The sequence below is a fragment of the Polypterus senegalus genome, chromosome 8 (genome assembly GCF_016835505.1).
Source record: "Polypterus senegalus isolate Bchr_013 chromosome 8, ASM1683550v1, whole genome shotgun sequence".
NCBI lineage: Eukaryota > Metazoa > Chordata > Cladistia > Polypteriformes > Polypteridae > Polypterus > Polypterus senegalus.
In genome coordinates, this window is record NC_053161.1 from 39,843,390 (window position 1) to 39,864,420 (window position 21,031).

General features: G+C 34.8%; 2 protein-coding genes across 4 annotated transcripts in view; both read left to right on the forward strand.

Annotated features, from left to right (window-relative positions):
- The window catches only part of strip2 (striatin interacting protein 2), a 166,690-nt gene extending 157,844 nt beyond the window's left edge, over positions 1 to 8,846 (forward strand). For all 3 annotated transcript variants that reach the window (XM_039760984.1, XM_039760985.1, XM_039760986.1), the window contains 5 exons: positions 1,871 to 1,971; positions 3,494 to 3,560; positions 4,606 to 4,710; positions 5,023 to 5,227; positions 6,868 to 8,846. In XM_039760984.1, the coding sequence (XP_039616918.1) occupies positions 1,871 to 1,971; positions 3,494 to 3,560; positions 4,606 to 4,710; positions 5,023 to 5,227; positions 6,868 to 7,118 (729 nt within the window). In that variant the 3' untranslated portion in view covers positions 7,119 to 8,846. The remainder of the gene's footprint in view (positions 1 to 1,870; positions 1,972 to 3,493; positions 3,561 to 4,605; positions 4,711 to 5,022; positions 5,228 to 6,867) is intronic.
- A 3,539-nt stretch (positions 8,847 to 12,385) lies between these two features.
- LOC120533892 (small lysine-rich protein 1) lies at positions 12,386 to 20,602 on the forward strand. Its single transcript, XM_039760987.1, has 3 exons — positions 12,386 to 12,505; positions 16,220 to 16,263; positions 20,286 to 20,602. The coding sequence occupies exons 2-3, from the start codon at positions 16,261 to 16,263 to the stop codon at positions 20,520 to 20,522; spliced, it is 240 nt and encodes a 79-aa protein (XP_039616921.1). The 5' UTR covers positions 12,386 to 12,505; positions 16,220 to 16,260; the 3' UTR covers positions 20,523 to 20,602.
- The last annotated feature ends 429 nt before the right edge of the window (positions 20,603 to 21,031 follow it).

Here is a 21,031-nt window from a genome sequence, read left to right on the forward strand (position 1 = left end):
CCACTGCACCTATGGTTTTAGGTACTAAATAAGGCAAATCCTTTCGCTCATGCTGGCATGTAGAGAGTCTGTCCGACTGCTAGTAAAGAGTTTTCCTCCTACTACTGCCTATCTAGAGATTGCTTCCCCTTGTACAACATTTGCATAGGAATGACTTTTATCAGTGTGAATTTTTCTGTAGGTGATCTGGTTGTCCTCCCAAATCCCAAAGTTGTGTCCATTAGGTTAATTATGGACTCAAGTTTGTGTACAAGTGTGTCTCGCAGTGAACTGGCACCCAATCCGCGGTGGGTTCCTGCCTTGTGTCTAATGCTGCTAGGATGGCCCCCGCAACCCTTTACTGGGATAGTGGGTTTAAAAATGTTGTAAGGAGTAATGTGTGAAGTATCTCAGCAATCTTAACAGTAGTGAAAGGAAACAGAGCAACAATAAAAATGAAGAACTAAGAAATAAGAACACAATTTTATATTATAACAGACTAACAATATTTATATATTTAATATTTATATTTTTATATACAAACATTGTATTGACATTGGATCCATTTACCTATTTATACATCGTTTTCATCATACTTAATTATCATTTTATGTTTCTTTGAGCTGTTGACAAAATTTCACAATCAACACATGTATGTATGTATATATATATGTGTGTGTGTGTGTGTGTGTGTGTGTGTGTGTATATATATATATAAATATAAAGTTTGTCATCTTAATCATATAGTCAAAGCAGTACAGTTACATTTGACTGCATTTATGATGAAGATGCTTAAGTTAATGTAACTTTAGCACAGTATATATTTAAGAAAGCAAAAGCTAACAATAACCTTTACTAAATATTTCTCAAGAAAGGAATTTCATAGTTTAAATATCAGCCACACTGCTAATTGTGATTTTTTTTTCACTGACCTTGCAGAAACTGGGCAGCTTGTATTTTTCTTTAGGAGAGAAGTGAGGGTTTGGTAGTGATCAGCATGGTATGGTGTCATATTGGTGGTTCATTAGAAGTGCTTATATTTAACAGTAGGGAAAAAAATCCACTTGTGCATTAATAAAGAAGTATAGTTAATCTTCTTAGAGAAAAATGTGTCTGAATGTTAACAAATAAATAAAAGTACTCGAGTTTAAATTCAAAAATGTTTTGAAATCTATAAAATGTATTATTATGCAAACATGTCCATTTGTACTGGACTGTATTTTAAAACGTTTTTCAATATTACACTAATTAACTCAAATTGGTAGCAGGTTTAAATACTAAAAGGGAAATAGAGGAAAGCCAAATACATGCGTTAAATGAATGTCTTCTGCCTGTTTTTGTAGATACCATCTTCTTGTGACTAATGTGCAGTGATGTTTCTGTACTGTAATGTCACTCAGGCCTTTTACAGATGTATTTCTTAAAATCGGGCATGGTATATGAAAATTGTGACTGAAAAATAATTGAGTAAAGGATGGCAAAGTACAGAACTCCTTAACCTTTTGAAAATTAAAAAACTGGGGCATTTTAAAATAAAATTTGTTTTACAAATAATCATTTTTGGTGACACAAATAAGCTTCCCTACCATATAGTCTAATGCCACAGGACAAGTACTTACAAGACATTTTGTATTACAGCAGAATAATTATAAGTCACAGGCTGTATCTGCATACATATATATTTCAGAGTTTCACAAATGCAATTTAGTATTCTATGGTGTTACAATACCTATTACTCTCAGTATTTGTAGACTAATTGGAATTTGTTAATTATTTATTGGAAAAGCTATTGTGTGTCCTTTCAAAAAAATTATTTCTTTGCCTGTATGAGTACTTCTTACTGTTTGCTTATGACTTGCTAAATATATTTTGTTTTTATCTTTTATTACAGTTTGAATATGTATCACAGCACTTAGTATTTGCTAACTGTATACCTCTAATCCTGAAATTCTTCAATCAGAACATAATGTCATACATCAGTGCCAAAAACAGGTACATTATTCCGCCCACAAATTATAAATAGTATATTTTATATAATATTTAGTTATGGATTGCTATTCCATCAAATGTATTTTCTGTCTTGTGACCTATTCTGCAGTACAGTATTGGAAAGAGCTGATTGTTATAATACATGAATATGTTTAATTAAAACTTCGTTTAAAATAGTATTTTTTATGGTTTTGAAAATGCTTGACTTTAAAAGTGTGTTTTTATTATAGAAACTACATTTTGCAGTTTGCTGAATGCAGAGATGAGTATGGTATAATTAGTGCTGCTGTTTTATTAATGGCACCATTTTAAGGATAATATATAAACTAGGGGACTTCGCTCGCCAACCTCACTGGCCTCTGCTACGCGCCAGCCACTTCGTGTCTCTGCCACTCGCGCATGAGGATTTCACTTTCACCAAACAACAAATCGTTTAACTCTTGCGGATACGCCTCTTCATTTGGAAGAAACACTATTTTTCCCCAATGGTAACACAAATTAGACAATCCACAAGTCTCTGACTTAAAGTTTAAATCCGAACAATATATTCGATCTCTTTAATAATTTCTGTCTCCGTTGGGCTGGCGCCCTGCCCAGGGTTTGTTTCCTGCCTTGCCCCCTGTGTTGGCTGGGATTGGCTCCATCAGTCCCCCGTGACCCTGTAGTTAGGATGTAGCGGGATGGATAATGGATGGAGGGATGAATAATTTCTGTTTGCGCTAATGTGATCTTTACTATCATTTTTTTGAGACTTTTGAATTTTTGTACTTTCATTGTCTCTAACCTGCTCTGCCTGTGTATCACGCCAACCTTTTTTTAATTCTTTACGACATTCTACTTTAGGAAATATCAGTCTACTAATGACTTTTTAAAGTACAACAAAGTGTTATCAGTATAAGAAAATTAAAGTTGTGGATTTGAAAACTATTATCTAAATGCATATCTAGAATGAGAAAATAGCATCAGTCCCAGCAAGTAATCTTGAATATTATTCCTAGAGAAAATTGATAGAGCATGATCGTCATATCATCATATTTAATGTATGTATTGAAAGCAATTAACTGAACCATGAAAAAACAGTGCCTGGTAATCCAAATTAATTCGAAAGGCTTTGTAATGGATTGATATAAACTGTATTTTCAGAAATGCACACATCAGTTGACCTTGCTGTTTATTGTGGTTTGGTGTTGAGGGAATTCATGATCATAATTAAGGTGCTATATGAGAGTGATTCAGACTACCTTATTGAACATTTTTGTTAAACAAAGCTTTTCCATCCATCCATTTCAGAATCTACCTTTCCAGTTCAGGGGCATGTAGTGATGGTGCCTATCACTGCAGCATTGGGTACAAGACAGTAACCAAACAGTTGTAGAAAAATGTGATTGCATGTGTTTATTTTCAAACAACCTTTAATGACTGTTGTTAATCACAGTCAAGTAGTGCACTATACGGGTTGTAGTTTTATCTGACAGAACAACAGTTGCCTGTTTAATTCTAACACATTTCTTTTATCTGTTTGCAGTATCTCTATTCTGGATTACCCATACTGTGTGGTTCATCAGTTACCAGAGTTAACAGCAGAAAGCTTGGTAAAAAACTAATATCTTTAAATATTCTTTATCTTTATTATAGTTTATATATACATTTGTTTTTGCATAGCTAGATGTTGACACTTAGTGCTGCCTCCTCACAGCTCCAGAGTCCTGGGTCCACATTTTTCTCTGAGTGGCTACCCTAATTTCTCTCCACATCTCAAAGACATGTAGGTTAGGTCAATTGGAAACTTTATAAATGGACTCTGTGAAAGTGAGAGAAGGTGAGTGGGTTGTATGTATGTGATCTTATATGAAATCCAAATTAGATACCCCATATGAACGTGGGAAAAGCTTTAAAAGAAAAAGAAATTAACTCCTACAGTATGTCCACTTAGTCCAGAGTCTACTTAGCATCATTGACCATAAGGCAGTAAACTACTGCAATCACAGGGTATACTCATGCACACAGCTGCACTGACACTGGTCCTTATTAGAGCCTCTAATAATTTAACTTGAGAATATGCAAGTTAAAATTGTTGACAGTAATAGTTAGTCATTGCTTATTATTCTGGGGACAAATGTCATTATCCTTTTCTGCGTGTATTGCATTAATATGTACTATGTACTTTTATTGAATTTGAGAAACACTTTTAGTGTAACACTTATAAATTACTGGTTCTGCTTTTGCAGGCTAATCATTTTCCCCATATATGCCCTGATATATTTGTTCAATAACCAGTATGCAATCCAAATACAAAATATTTCTTTCACAGAGTAAACTCTTCATTTTGATTCATTTAAATGGGATTTGGAAGTATGGAATTTGCAAACTGCATTTTAATGTTATGTCTTAAAGTTAAATAAATTGCAGTAATCACATGTTTTAATATGTAAAATACAAAACATTTACACTCTGCATAACTTGTTTAAAACTAAAGAAAATCTAAACATATGTATTTTTCTGAAAACCTGTACTTGCATAAAATCTTTGTTTTTATAATGTGCTTAATGCTTCTTGTATATTGAGTTTTTGATAATCAGCTTTAATAGAGTGGAATTAAATTTAGAGTGTTTAAATACATTTTTTCTGTCTTGGCAGGAAGTAGGAGACAATATTCAATTTTGCTGGCGAAACCTCTTCTCCTGCATTAATTTACTACGCATTCTTAATAAGCTGACAAAATGGAAACATTCAAGAACAATGGTAAAGTTCTTCTTTTGTAATCTAGGAAAAAATACTATATTAGCTCTGTTAATTCTTTTTACTTGGTTTTTGGATATGGTGGAAGACAATAATGAACACTGTAGTTTGTCCAGCAGTGGCAAGTGTTGAATTAAGAATATTATATGCCATTTTCTTTACACAGGGAGCACATTTTTTGTGGAAAACAATTTGTTTAATAATTACCCTAAATGTATTTTGTATAAATGTAAAAAAAATGTTTAAACTTATAATTCAAAATAAAAAAAATACAGTCAGAGTAAAAAGCTGATTATCTTTTATTTTTCTGTGTAGATGCTAGTGGTCTTTAAGTCTGCACCAATCCTTAAAAGAGCGTTAAAGGCAAAGCAAGCAATGATGCAGCTTTATGTTCTGAAACTTCTAAAAATACAAACTAAATACCTTGGGCGCCAGTGGAGAAAAAGTAACATGAAGACCATGTCTGCAATCTATCAAAAAGTACGCCACCGTCTCAATGATGACTGGGCATATGGAAATGGTGAGGAATATGGCTCAAAACAGTGATGCATTCTGTGACATTAGTAAATTAGCATTTTCTTTAATTTCTACGACCTTGAAATTCTGCAAATGTTTTTGTAATCAATACATCTGACATAAATTTCACTATCCTTTGTCAAATTAATTTCTTTCAGTGATTTCTACACTTCATTTAACTTAAGTGTGAAATTAACTAAAAAATTATACTATCCATCAAAATCACCAAAAAAATATCAGTGGCGTTATTTAGGCCCCAACCATAAAAATAAGAACAGACTTGATAGGAATATATAAAATTACAAAGAGAATTTATAAAACTATTGTCAGTGATTTATTTAAAACATATCCTTTCTGTTAGTTGCTGGCTAAGAGTAAATACAAAATACTATATAATATTTCTTCATAAGGAATTATAAATACAGGATGGGGTACTTAAATTAACAAGGATCATTCATCTACAATAGAAGTTGGAATTGCTCACCTCCAAATGTCAGAAAATTACAAGTGTTAATTATTTAGTACTCCTTGGCAAAATGTCCTGAAAACACTTACTTACTGTAACAGATGCATTGCAAAATTTAGCCTCAAAATGATAGATAGATACACATACATACATGCATCCTGAAGGAACTTGATAATCTAGTTGCAACTAGCAGAAGTTTGACAGTTTGGGACAACAGTACACAAAAATGTGTCTTTCAGTAAAGAAACCTGAAAGATGTGGTGTAACTAAAGTGTAATGGATATTGTAAGTCTATTAATATAAAATTTACATTTATACATATCCGTATAGACTTGTATATTGAGTAGATGCTTCTATGGTTGCATCTGCAACAATAACTTTGTGTGAAACTGTTTGTCCAATCTGAAGATGCATTAATGTGTGTCATTTAGGATTCACAGACCTTTTGCTTGTGTTTCTGGCTCTCTCCAGGTGCTCACATGTTCTTCTAGTCAGATCTCTCACCATAATGTTACCACCGGATATTCAGTTCCAGGTAGTAGTGACTGCATTCATCCAGAAAAGCTGACATTTGACAATTGTTTTTAAGATCCTGGTTAGTTTTTCTGTCTATCCATTTTATTTTGGATGATTTAACATACATTTTGATACTGTTCCTTACATACTGTAAAATGTTCACCAAAAATGAGAAATGAATGAAATTGAAATTGAAAATTTGTTATGTGAGGTCTGGTAACAAGTTTCCTAACAAATTCTAACATTTCTGAAAGTTTATGGTATGCAACTTGAGTATTACATTAAATGTGCTATATTTTGGGAAGCATGGAACCTATTTTCATTTCTAGTCTGGTCACTGTCTGTGTAGTATACATTTATCTTTGTGTCCCCCCATGGTTTCTACAGTATACTATGTTTCTTATCCCATATTGCAAAGATATGCTTATTAGGTTTGTTGGGAACTGTGTGGATATGTCTGTGAGTGGGTCTAGCTGTGACTGATTTTTCATTCAGAGTTGGTTCTTAACTCTTACCTACTGCAGCTGGGAAAGAAATTGTGGGGTCAGAAAATTAATAGATCTAAAGATGGAATTCTGCTGTTAAAATTATAGCAAAAAATGCTTTTCACAAGCATTAATATTAATATTTACATTTTAAATATATGCATTTGTTTGTTTTAGATATTGATGCCCGGCCTTGGGATTTCCAGGCAGAAGAATGTGCTTTGAGAGAGAGTATTGAGAAGTTTAACAATCGAAGATATGATAAAAACCAAAAGACCGAGTTCACACCAGTTGACAACTGCCTTCAGAGTGTATTGGGACAGAAAACTGACATTCCTGAGGACTTTCATTATAGTTATGAAATGTGGCTGGAGCGAGAAGTATTCTCCCAGCCAATCAAGTGGGAAGAACTCCTAGAGACAGAATAGTTAGACCTTCAACATTAGTTTCATCAGCAGCTCCTATAGCTAAAACCTGTGGCATATTTTGTAGCTTTGCATGCCTGAATTGCCTCAAGAGATAACACTTGTCAAATACATTACAATCATTGCATGATAAAAGAAAACATACCACTTTTATCCATATTTTTCGTACACTTTCATTACTACTTTCACTTTTTTTTTAATCCTCCATTTTTATTCCCTAATAGTGTGACTGTGTGCAAATAGATTTTTCTAGGCAAATGTGATAACCAGGTACAATAATTACACATTCACAGCATAAGAGTTTAAATATCAGTGCCATACAGTTAGATTGTCACATCAGAAAACCAGTATTAATTGTGTTTTTGGAATGGTAGTATTTTAAACATACATGAATAGTGAAAACAGATTGGCCCAAAATGAAGGTTCAACTGTGTCAAAAAGCCAAAGCCTCATAAACTATACAGTACAGATTTTTGCTATCTTTTTACTCAGTTTTTAAAGCAGTACAATAACAGTTATATTGTTTATACAATATACAGTTCTATTTTTAGTCCTTTTGCTTTTTCCCCGTTCTTCCTTAAATCTGCTTTTTCCAAAAATGGTATATTAAGGAAAAAACAAAAGAGAAATGTCTAAGACCTGAAACTGCCCAGAGATTGAAAGTGTACAGTTGTTCAGTATCTATGACAGGCTGCCATATTTTGTTAAACAACTGCATTGATCTTCATTGAGTAAACTGAATAATTTTAGATAGTACAGTACATCACTAAGCAAGTGCAGAACAGATTAGAGTGCACGTCTCTTCCACTTCAGCAAGATTAACCAGTGAGCTAAAATTGACATAAAACAACTGTGTTAGAATGATTTTTCATGAGAGTTTTTATGATCCAGGGCAACCCCAAAGAGAGTAGGAAGAGAATAAGATTTAAGACGGTGTTGGATGCCTCTGATAGCTTATAGAAATGGATAACCAGTATAATAAAGTTGAGGAAGGCTGGTGCCTCGTAGGATTTCTCACAGGTGGCATCTAATCTTGGGAAGAGCTTTGAGAACTGATCTTAGACATGTTTATAGTGTCATATTTTAGATTTTGTCATTGAACGACTAGAACGACTTGAGTAGGAATATAACATTGGAAGAGGGCTTTACACTTCTTATTAGGAACACGAGATCTTCCTTCCAACGTTTTTTTTATTTTCTAATGAGATTCTATTAGATACTATTGTATAGAGTAGGCTGCATATAGCAGGGAGCCAAAGAGAAGTTGAATATTATGATGGAGGAGGGTGGGTAATGGCAACAAAATTTAATAATAATTAAATAAATCATGCCTATTCATTAAATCCAAATGAAAAAACTTTTTTTTTCCTCAATATGACAAAGTCAGTGTTTTAGATATTTGTTATTATATTGACAATCATTTTAGAAAAATGAGTATTTTAAAATGCCTTTACAGTAATTAGAAACCAAAACATATTATAAATGTAACAACTAAATTGTTAAGTAATATTATCACTACTTAATTATCAGGATTATGTTTTATTAATGTCTATGGAATTTCAGTCTGCCTGAAAAAAATGTATTAGTTTCATATATATACAGTGGGGGAAATAGGTCTTTGATCCCCTCCTGAATTTGTAAATTTGCTCACTTTAAAGTAAATGAACAGTCTCTAATTTTATGGTAGTTTCATTTTAATGGACAGAGCCAGAATATCAACGAAAAATCCAGAAAAAACACATTATGTAAAAGTTATAAATTGATTTGCATGTCATTGAGAGAAATACGTATTTGATCCCCTACAACCCAGCCAGAATTCTGGCTCCCACAGATTGGCTGTGTGCCCATGTGACACACAGATTATAATCAATCAGTCAATTACAGATACTCCTGATCTCAGCTTGTTATGTGTATAAAGCACACCTGTCCACAGAATCAATTTCTTCCATTCCAACCTCTCTAACACAAAATGGGCAAGACCAAAGAGCTGTCAAAGGACATCAGGGACAAGATGGTAGTCCTGCACAAGGCTGGAATGGGCTACAAGACCATCAGCAAGAAGCTTGGTGAGAAGGTGACAGCTGTTGGTGCGATTATTTGGAAATGGAAGAAATATAACATGAACATCAATCTCCCTCAGTCTGGAGCTCCATGGAAGATCTTGCCTCATGGGGTGAGGATGATCATGAGAAAGTTGAGGAATCATCCCAAAACTACACGGGAGGAGCTTCTTAATGATCTGAAGGCAGTTGGGACCACAGTCACTAAGAACACCATTGGTAACACAATACGTCGTAATGGATTGAAATCTTGCAGCGCCTGCAAGGTCCCACTGCTCAAGAAGGCACATGTACAGACCCGGATGCTCACTAGCAAACTTAAGATGGGCCTGTACATGTGCCTTCTTGAGCAGGGGGACCTTGATGAGCGGGGTGACCTTACAGTCCCAACTGCCTTCAGATCATTATTAACAAGTTACTCCCGTGTAGTTTTGGGCTGATCCCTCACCTTTCTCATGATCATCCTCACCCCATGAGGCAATATCTTGCATGGAGTTCCAGACTGTGGGTGATTGATGGTTATTTTATATTTCTTCCATTTCTGAATAATCGCACCAACAGTTGTCACCTTCTGACCAATCCAGCCTTGTGCATTTCTACAATCTTGTCCCTGACATCCTTTGATAGCTCCTTGGTCTTGCCCATGGTGGTGGAGAGGTTGGAGTGGAAGAAATTGATTCTGTGGACAGGTGTGCTTTATACACATAAGTTCAGATCAGGAGTATCTGTGATTGATTATAGTAACCAATCTGTGGGAGTCAAAATTCTTGCTGGGTTGAAGAGGATCAAATACCCTATTTCTCTCAATAATATGCAAATCAATTTACAACTTTTATGTAATTTGTTTTTCTTGAGTTTTGGTTGATATTCTGTCTCATTTAATTAAAATGAATCTACCATAAAAAATTTGAGAATGTTCATTTCTTTGTAATTGAGCAAACTTCCAAATTCAGCAGGGGATGAAATACCTATTTCCTCCACTGTATCTATATCAGTTGAAAACTGTGATAGTACATAAACATACTCGGTGGCAGATAGTAATTAGTGCAATAACTTTAATGAATACAGTGTTTATAATTTGAACATCTGCCTAAAATTAAACTTGCAAATGATATGTGTTAAAATGTCTGAATATTCTCATTGTTGATAAAATATATACATTCTTTTTGGATGTTCTGCAATCAGAAATGTACTTTTCATAAGTGTGTGCTAAATTAGAAGTTAATACAAGGGCATGTGTTGTGTTTCACAACTTATTTTCACCTGTGTTATAAATTATCCAGGTAATTTAGTGAAGGGGAAATAACTTAGTAAATTTTGGTCCTCAAAAGCTTGGACTGGTCAGTGGCTGCTTACTTTATATACAAAAACAGACTCATTTAATTGCTGAGCTCTCTGTTAGACTTTCTACTGTATTATAACATTTATAAGCTGAAAGGAAAAAATGCACAACATTTTAATTTTCTACACTTTCAGCTTTCCTGATTTACAGTCAGTATGCAGAGAACAGATATGCAGTTGTTGCCAATGAAAAGTATAACTGAAAGCAGTGTGTGTTGTGTTCTCAAATAACCGATGTCACCACACAAAAGAGTTAAAAATATTCTTATAGGAAGAACAAGGCTGCATGGTTAGGAAAAAAATCTTGTGTCAGATGTTTCTACATTTTTTTCAAAGTGTTTTTAAAGTATTTTTAAATAAAACAGAAAAAAAAATGTACATGTCTGCCTTCTAGTTCGTGGCAGTGACATATAGTGACATTTATTCCCTGTTTTAATGAAAGTACACAATACACTACGAGTCAGGGTTTTTATTTTTAATATCTTTACTATATGCTACTAAGTTTAAGATCTTTTTATATTAAGATGTTTGCTTTTAGTGTCATTTTTATTTATTTTTTTATAGCAGACCTGCCTCATCTGTTATGCAGTAATCCATCTGTTGTTTTTATATGTGTAACAATTGGACTGCTGACAAATCATTCTCTTTGGCCTTGATTCCTGACAAATATTTTACTGTTGAGATTGTCCATTAATATGCTATTTTAAGAAGTTTTTGTATACTAAAATATTATAGTAATTTTTAATATTGTAATATCTAGTAAGTAAAATTGATGCATATAATGACTTCATATTAAATCTTTTTGATTTCCTTTTAGAAATTGAAATAGAGATTTTAATGTTGTAATTATTATTATTTATTTTAACATAATGTGTTTGTTTCATTATGATGTTTTACATTTGTTCCAACACAGTATGCTGCAGTTTAAAATAAGTTCAATATATTGTTCTAGCAATAGTAAGGGCAAAATTGAATCCGTAGTTAAGATTTTAAAAGGATTCACTAAAAACATCAACACAGTTTGAGTGTTGGGAAAGATGTGTTTTGACTTGCCGAACCATGCAGTTTATTTTGTTGTGTGCTGTCTTGCTTTTAATCCTATTTTGAAGGATTAAATGCAGTCCCCAGTGCACAAGGTAGGAGTGCTTCAAATAAACTTTTCACATGGTAACTGCCATATTTCCGTATTTTCTTTTTTATACACATCTGTTTGTACAGTTAAGTGTTGAGTTTCATTATGTTCAGTCAACGTTAAAAAGAGCAATAGAATTATGCCTTATGGCGTTGTGAATTCTCATAACTTCATAATTGCAGCATATTGTGTTGGATTAAGTGCAATTATGTTGCTGATACACGTATTACCCCTAATAAATTAATCTGAACGAGGCAATAGGTTGTGCGTGAAAGTAATTAAGATGAGCGCTGTATAACAGCCAAAGTTGATTTGTGTGAAAGGACCTGTGCCATTTTACTGTGTGTTTAATTCACTTTGATAAGACACATGCTGGGAATTCATTCTTGTAAATGGTGTGAAGTTTTGTTTGGTTTTCAATGCGTTATGTTCTGTATTTTTAAGTGCAATTTGTTTTGTATCTCGTTTTTAAGTGTCTTATGCGGCGAATTCACTTGGCGACGCACTGATTAATGTGAAGCTCATATTAAGTGGATTTTGTGCAATTATCAATTATGTTATTATTTTTCTTTACAAATAAAGTGCTAAAAGTAAATGATTGTATCCGACTATTTTTTTCGTAACTCTTGTAGCACACGACGCTTGTGTAGATTAATGGTTAAATGTTGGGGGACGGCTCACGATAAAGCGATTGTTAATCTCATCCCCTCCCTCTCTCTGATTGCCTTCAGATTTTCACGATCCCGCCGAAGGAAAGGCTACGTGTCTGGAGCGTTCTCGTCTCCATAGTAACAGATCCGAAACAATACAAGTTTCCGGCGAGCAGGCAGGCAGCACGGCACTTCGAACAGATTTGGGTAAGTACCCCGAGAGGTAATGCGTGGTGATCACCCACAAAAGTGCACGGGAGCCAAGACATACCGGGTAAAGAAAACTGTCTACATCAGAGTGTGTTCCGTGTGGCTTTATTTTTGGAAACAGTGATTGGAAACAATTATTTTATATCGAAGCTGGGCTTTGAAAATTGAAACCTGGTCAACATTACAGTACTCGTTTGTTATGGTCAAACATGAGCGTGCATTGTATTGTATTGTACCATGTCAATGTCCTTTTAAATGAGCATCGCTGCTGCTTCAGAGATCCACTACTGAGTATGCACGTTCTTTAAGTGAACAGATTTTCACTGGTTTCTTTCTACATTCAGAAGTGATTCAGGTTACGTTACTTAATTGGCCAGTAGTGTCAGTGTGTGAGTGATTTGCCCGGTTATGGATTGCCACCCAACTCGGGAATGGTTTCCATCTTAGAACTGATGCTGTGCCCAAGACAGAGGGTATTGGATTTGGCAGGTTCAGTAATGGTTGGATGGATTATTTTACGAACACAACATTCTCAAACCCCATTAACTCAGTTCTGTTTGGCCATAAATAAGATTTCAAATAACCGTCTAATATTCAAAGACAAGTTCTGCTTAATGTATTAATACTTGTTTTCTTTTCTGACTATCCACCTGTCTTATTTTTTTAAGCAAATTATTTCACAAGTGGGCCATGGGGGTTTGATAGCATCTGGTGCAAGGCAGGTACCAAACTGAAAACACCAGTTCAGTTCAGGGTACACTACAGCAGGCATGTCAAACTCACTCATTGGTGGGCTATTTCGACTGCCATACGTGCATCAGCGGGTCGCACTGTAACAAATACTATTATAGAAAGTTACTGTAGCTTTCTTTCCAATACCGAAAACTTTAAAAAATGTAATACTTAAAGTTTACAGAAAAGCAATAGATAATATTTTCCAACAACCACTTTAGCCCATACTTCCTTCAATTAATACAGCACAAGTGGTCACTGTTATCATGAAAGACTTCTCTAATATCTGGATAGAAAATTTTAATTATAGGATAAAGATGATCATTCATATTTAATAAGCATCATCCTTGCCATCTGAGTGAATCAACAGACCTGCACTGTGCTAGTAAAACATATCCCATCCACACCATGACTGATAAGAGCTGAAAAAATCTTTCACCATGGAATAGGAAAATTCAGAGCTGTAGACTCACTACTGTTAGTGTGTGCCACAGACATACTATAAACTTATCAAAGACAAGGTGAAGGTTGACTCAACCAACCCCATGACTTTCTTTTCACTGCTAGCTGTGTTCTTTGCACCATTGTACCTACAAAAAGTCTTTTTAAGCGTATTAAATATTAAACTTCTGTCTCATAGTAATCTGTCCATATCACTTGTTGTGAGCCTTAAAAATCAGCAAAATGAGCAGCTGCCCTGAACAGAATTTTTATACATGACCTTAAGTGTGATGGGATGTTCATTTCAAAGGGTACTCTAATAACTTAATTTAAGTAACAATGAAGAAAATCAAAGATAGGAGGACTGGTTATTGTACATCATAATACTATTTAGGAAGTCACGGTGATGGTCAATCAAGATTGTTCTCATTATGTTCTTATTACAGTTAGGATAGCTTCACAGAGGCTGTTTTTCTTTCTTATCTCAAATGGCTTTAGCATTGACAGTTGTATTTTACAAATGCTCTCTTTGTGTGTATTGCAGAATGTTCTATACATTGCTCTGATTGATGTTTTTGGAAATGTGGGCTAAAGATAAATTTAAACTAAAACAACAGTAAGCAGAGTGATTGTGGTCAATCAAACATCTGTAGGTCAGCTATATGCAGTCCATATTCCAAATTAACTGGAACTTGTGAATCTCAAACCTAAGAGCCATCTGCACTAATCTGTCAATTATCTATGTGCATTTGTGATAAAACTGGTTGGTTGTGTTGTTTGGGAAGGATGGCAACTGTTGTCTTTATTTTGTATGTTTATACTAGTTTTATTTTTATGAGCTTCATCAAATCAAATTCTATGCGAATAAAAATGTCATAAAAACTTTTAAGAATCCTGCTCATCCTCTGCATTGTAGGTTGCTTTTCAGCAGTTTATCAAGAGAGAATCTAATGGTGCAGACTAAAAATGGCACAGTACAACTGATCATTTGGACCCACAGCAATTATTCAATCCATTGATAAATAATATCTCAGCAAGATTTATAAAGGGCTGACTTGATAGACATGTTATGTCAGTATAAATAATTCTTTTATTTGATCTGGTATCTTTTCATCCATCCATTGTCTTAACCCACTTGTCCAAGTAGGGTGGAGAGGCAGCTAAGGCCCATCCTTTTTGTTAATTGTTTGTCTTGATAGTTTTGTTATTAAAATTTAGCAATTTATTTATTCTTGACATCATCGTAGCACCATTTTGTTTGCCATTTAATGCTGCCATTGCCACTTTGTAGTTTTTCATGGATGCTACTATATTTTTTACAGCAATGATGCTGTTGTTAGTCACATGTCTTTAGAATGTAACATTACCACCGGGATGATAGAAAAGATAGAGGTGCATTCTTACAGGTGTTTAAACTTTGACTTATTAAAGAAAAGACCTCACAAAAAGACTTGCTCCTTTGCCATTTAAAAAACAAAGAAATATTTGCATTTTGTTTGGTTTTGATTTATTAGCTACTTATGTTTTGATCTTGATTCTGGTTAATGGTTATGACATTTATCAATAGATTTGACAACTTCTGCCTGACTCTTGACAATCCTTCTGAACCTCCCTTTCAGACTGAATGTTACCTCTGCCACTGTCTTAATTGACAAGTCTGTCCAGTAAAAATATAACAGTGAGTGTTTCATCTAATGGCGCACTGTACAGTATATGTTCCTTATTATGTACCATACCATTCCATACCTTTTTTTTTTAGACCCGCTTGATCCTTAGCAAGGTTTTGAGGGACTGGAGGCAGCAGTGCAACCCTTCTTATTGTGAAATTATTTCCAATTTATTTGTAACACACGTGGCCAAATGAATTTGCCACTGTGGAATAATTATGTATACTTCAATCTTAATTGCATAATAATATCAATGCCACAGGTGTGAAAATTTCAAATCTTGAGGTTGAGGGCACAGATTCTGCTGCTGACACTGTGTGACCATGAGCAAGTCATTTCACCTACTTGTATTCCATGTGGAAAAACAAAAGCAATGTTAGCAATTGTATCTCAGCTGTTTTAAATTGTAGTGGATAAAAGCATTAATCAAATAATACATAATAATGTGCAGAAGCATCTTATTACAGTATAGCCCTGAATTTCTTGTATATCACTAAAACTGTAAAGTATTTATTTAATTGAAAATATAAGCAGCCAGTTACCAAATGTTCTCCACTTAAGTACTCATCTAATTTAATTAAGATAAAATATTGAAAAGACTCCAGATCTTATGAAAATCCTATGTTCTTCCACTATGAAATACTATAAAGCTTATTGACACTTAACTAAAAAAGAACATGAATTATCAACATTTAATTTCTTATAATTTGCATCCCTTACTAGGAATAGTAATATATTAAAATGGACTTGTGTATAAAAAAAATTTTACTCTGTATAGCCTTAAAGTCTCATTAGTTTATTTTTTAAATTATGAATGGCTTACTTTCCTTCTCAATGCATTTTTTGTTTTTTTGTTTTTTTTTTATTTCAGAAAAGCATTTGGAAATAAGTATCTGACTTGAAGATATCCTTATGGTATGAGCATAAAAACAGAAAATTCTTTTTTTTAAATGTTTGTCTTGTGGTATTGTTTGACGCTTTAGATATCTTGTATATGATACTTTCATTAACTCTGTGAATGTTAGATTTGACCATACTTAAGGCTCTTGCTTCCAGTTCATGTTCCATCAAATGTTCCATCACTCTTCATTGCAATTCCAACCAAAAACACATTTGAAAAGCAACACAAATGATCTAAATTAGAAACAGACAGCAAAATCACATGGATAAATTGAAATACTGGGTAATCTTCATATGTCTGCTAAAACATGACTGTCCTATAAAACAGTGAAGTAAATGTTCACATTTGCAAGCACAGCAGAGCTTATTCATGTGGGTACAATAAGGAGATTTGGGAAAAAAACACTTTCTTTTAAGCTTTCTAAGTCTGTAGTACTGCTGGGAGTTTTATCATTTAGAGCGGGGGTGGCCAACTCTGATCTTGGAGAGCCACAGTGTCTACAGGTTTTCATTCTAACCACTTTCTTAATTAGTGACTAGTTTCTGCTACTAATTAACTTCATTTAATTTATTTGCTGTTTAAAACTCAGACCCTTTAAATCAGAGCTGAGCAATGTTGGTCCTGGAGGGATGCAGTGAGTTCAGGTTTTTGTTCCAACCCAATTTCTTCATGAGAAATTATTCATTGCAGATGAAGCACTTATTGCTTAGTGACATTTTTCTGCATCATTTTAGTTGTCACGCTTGTTAAGATTTTGAACCCTTAATTGCTTATTTTAGTCTTTTACAGCTGTATTCATTGTTTTAACTGGACCTTTTTAGCAATAAGATTCAAATGACAAATGAATCAGCAGTTCTATATCTAGCTTGTCTCCATTTACACCTGTGTGTATTCATCATTCACTATTTGCTTTAATTAAGTACTCAGAAGGAAACTAAAGAGAAAGTAAAGGGCTGAAAATTGCTCATATGCTTTAGGCTTCTAATTACTTGGACAATACATGTAACATTAGAAAGGGAAAAAAAATCTATGATCTAAGAATGAACTGACATAGCAAAGTTAAAACACTAACAAGCCATGAAATTAAATAAGATCTGTTATTGGTGAGGATTGAATTCTAATTAAGCAACTGGGTTGGAACAAAAACCTGCAGCCACTGTGGCTTTCCAGGATCGGAGTTGGCCACCCCCAATTTTGACACACAAACACCCTGGTTTTCCTGCATCACTAGCCATATTTGTAAACTGAACAGGAATGCCTCTTGCCCCATTATATAGTATTGTCATTGCTTTTACAGTCATATGAAAAAGTTAATTCTTTGGATTTTTGTTTATCATTGGCTGAGCTTTCAAAGTAGTAACTTCCTTTTAATATGACATGCTTTATGGAAACAGTAGTATTTCAGCAGTGACATTAAGTTTATTGGATTAACAGAAAATATGTAATATGTATCATAACAAAATTAGACGGGTGCATAAATTTGGGCACCCCAACAGAGATGTTACATCTTACATACTTAGTTGAGCCTCCTTTTGCAAATATAACAGCCTCTAGACTCCTCCTATAGCCTTTGATGAGGGTCTGAATTCTGGATGGAGGTATTTTTGACCATTCTTCCATACAAAATTTCTCCAGTTCAGTTACATTTGATGGCTGCCAAGCATGGACAGCTTGCTTCAAATCACCCTATAGATTTTTAATGATATTCAAGTCAGGGGACTGTGACGGCCATTCCAGAACATTGTACGTCTCCCTCTTCATGAATGCCTTTGTAGATTTTGAACTGTGTTTTGACTCATTGTCTTGTTGGAATATCCAACCCCTGCGTAACTTCAATTTTGTGACTGATGCTTGAACATTATCCTGAAGAATTTGTTGATATTGGGTTGAATTCATCCGACCCTCAACCTTAACAAGGACCCCGGTCCCTGAACTAGCCACACAGCCCCACAGCAAGATGGAACCTCTGCTAAATTTGACAGTAGATAGCAGGTGTTTTTCTTGGAATGTAGTGTTCTTCTTCCACCACCATGCAAAGCGCTTTTTGTTATGACCAAATAACTCCATTTTTGTCTCATCAGTCCAAAGGGCTTTGTTCCAAAATGAATCTGGCTTGTCTAAATGAGCATTTACATACAACAAGCGACTCTGTTTGTTGGCTTCTTTCTCATCACCCTGCCATACAGATGTTCTTTGTGCAAATTGCGTTGAATTGTAGAATGATGTACAGATGCACCATCTGCAGTAAGATGTTCTTGCAGGTCTTTGGAGGTGATCTGTGGGTTGTCTGTAACCATTCTCACAATCCTGCACATATGACGCTCCAGTATTTTTCTTGGCCTGCCAGACCTGGGTTGGTTTAACAGCAACTATGCCTGTGCCTTCCATTTCCTGATTCCATTCCTTACAGTTGAAACTGACAGTTTAAACCTCTGAGATAGCTTTTTGTAGTCTTCCCCTAAACCATGATACTGAACAATCTTTGTTTTCAGATCTTTTGAGAGTTGTTTTGAGGTTACCATGCTGTCACTCTTCAGAGGAGAGTCAAAGGGAAACACAACTTGCAATTGACCATCTTAAATACCTTTTCTCATGGTTGGACACTTCTGTCTATGAAGTTCAAGGCTTAACGAGCTAATCCAACCAATTTGGTGTTGCAAGTAATCAGTATTGAGCAGTTACATGCATTCAAATCAGCAGAATTACAAGGGGACCCACATTTTTACACAGCCAGTTTTTCACATTTGATTTAATTTTATACAACTAAATACTGCTTCAGTAAAAATTTTTGTTCGTAAAACACCCCAGTACTCGGATGTTCCTAGGAAATGAAAGACATACCACTGTTATCTTTTTTTGCTGAAAGTAAATTATTATGCAGGCTGAGAGGGGTTCCCAAACTTTTTCATATGAAAATATTAATGAATATATAGTATCAATATAAATTTGATGTTCTTTTGGAGATACTTTCTGCTGCCTCAAATATACTGTGTATGTTAATTAGTACAATTTTCCTACCATTCCTTTTTGGAAGCCCAGTGTTGCCTATTGGTAGTATGCAGCTGCACTAAACATCAGTAGATGCCCCTACATAAATACTTAACTTCCTTGTTCATACATGATGTATGGATTAACATCTGTAGATCCATCCATCCATTATCCAGCCCACTATATCCTAACGACAGGGTCACGGGGGTCTGCTTGAGCCAATCCCAGCCAACACAGGGCACAAGGCAGGAATAAAACCCCGGGCAGGACGCCGGCCCACCGCAGGGAGCACACACACCAAGCACACACTACGGACAATTTTAGGATTGGCCAGTGCACCTAACCTGCATGTCTTTGGACTGTGGGAGGAAACCCACACAGACACAGGGAGAACATGCAAACTTCACGCAGAGAGGGTTCAGGAAGCGAACCCAGGTCTCCTAACTGCGAGGCGGCAGCGCTACCACTGTGCCACCATGCTGCCCATCTGTAGATCCAACTGTAGTAATTTATACACAACCACCTGAATAGACATGCCTTCTCCTTCCAGAGCAGTTAAGAGGTAGCACTTTTCATTTTACCTTGGTTCTCCTCCTACAAGCAAAAACCTGTTGAACAAAGTTATCATTAAAACTGGGAAAAATCTTAAAATCTTTATTCTTTTCCTTGTATTACTTCTTCCTCTTCTCTGCCCATGATTGATACTATTTGATGACATTGATCACATCTGTAACAGAACAAGACTATAGTATTTTTCTAGGGACACCCCCTGTTACGCAAACTGGGTCCTAGGCAGCCATTTACTTTATGTCGCATATTAGGTATGGTTGGCTCTCAAAAACTTATTTCTGTATTTACAATATGCTTTCACCAGAACTATTTTTACAGCCAATGCTTATTTTCTGTAGGTGAATGATGCATGTTATTAAGCTGGGTGGCATTGTGTAACACATGTTTAGTTTTTCTCTTATTTTTTGGTATAAAGGTAATTTCGTGAAAGTTTATTAACTTAATCAATAAAAATAGTTACATGAATTTGTCATTTCAGCCAAAACAGAAGTCTCACAGTGCAAATGTTACCAAGAAGAAGAAGCAGCCATCTAAAAAGCGCTCAAAAAGTGCAAGCGCAGCAAAGGTTGAAGTGGATATCTTGAGTCCTGCTGCCATGCAGAATGCCTACTACATTTCTCATGATGCTGCAGACTGCTTAAATTTCCGGGGCTTTGGCTGGTCAGGATCAACAAAGAAGAAAGGAAAAAAGGGCAAGAAGGGCAAAAAGAAATGAGACTTCTTACTGTAGATTAAAGGGCTCCTTTATTGTAAACAAGCTGCATTTTTATAATACATTTTTTATAGTTAAATACATTTGCATTTTTAGATTCTTTTATGTAAAGGGAATAGTAGTCTGAAACTCTTCTACTGTATTTTTTAATACATTTTTGCATCGGTCATTGGATATAGAGAGTTATTCTAATGACAAAAACAAAAAAATATTTTTTCTCATTTTAGGTATTTTCTATTAGATTAACTGTCATATCTTAACTGGTTCAGTATTAGAGTGTGTTTGTCTAATGTGGTATTCCATCTTGCATTGACCCCTGTCATGTACCCATTTTGCTGCCAGGGTAGGCCTATGCTCCCTGCAATCCTGAAATGGAATGGATAGATGTAATTTGTATATAAGTTAATGACTTCACATTATTTATTCTTATGTAACTTTATCATTCATGCATACTTTTCTCAACCCACTCTTTTCAGTTTTCTGGTTTTCATATCGTAATAACAGATCAATGG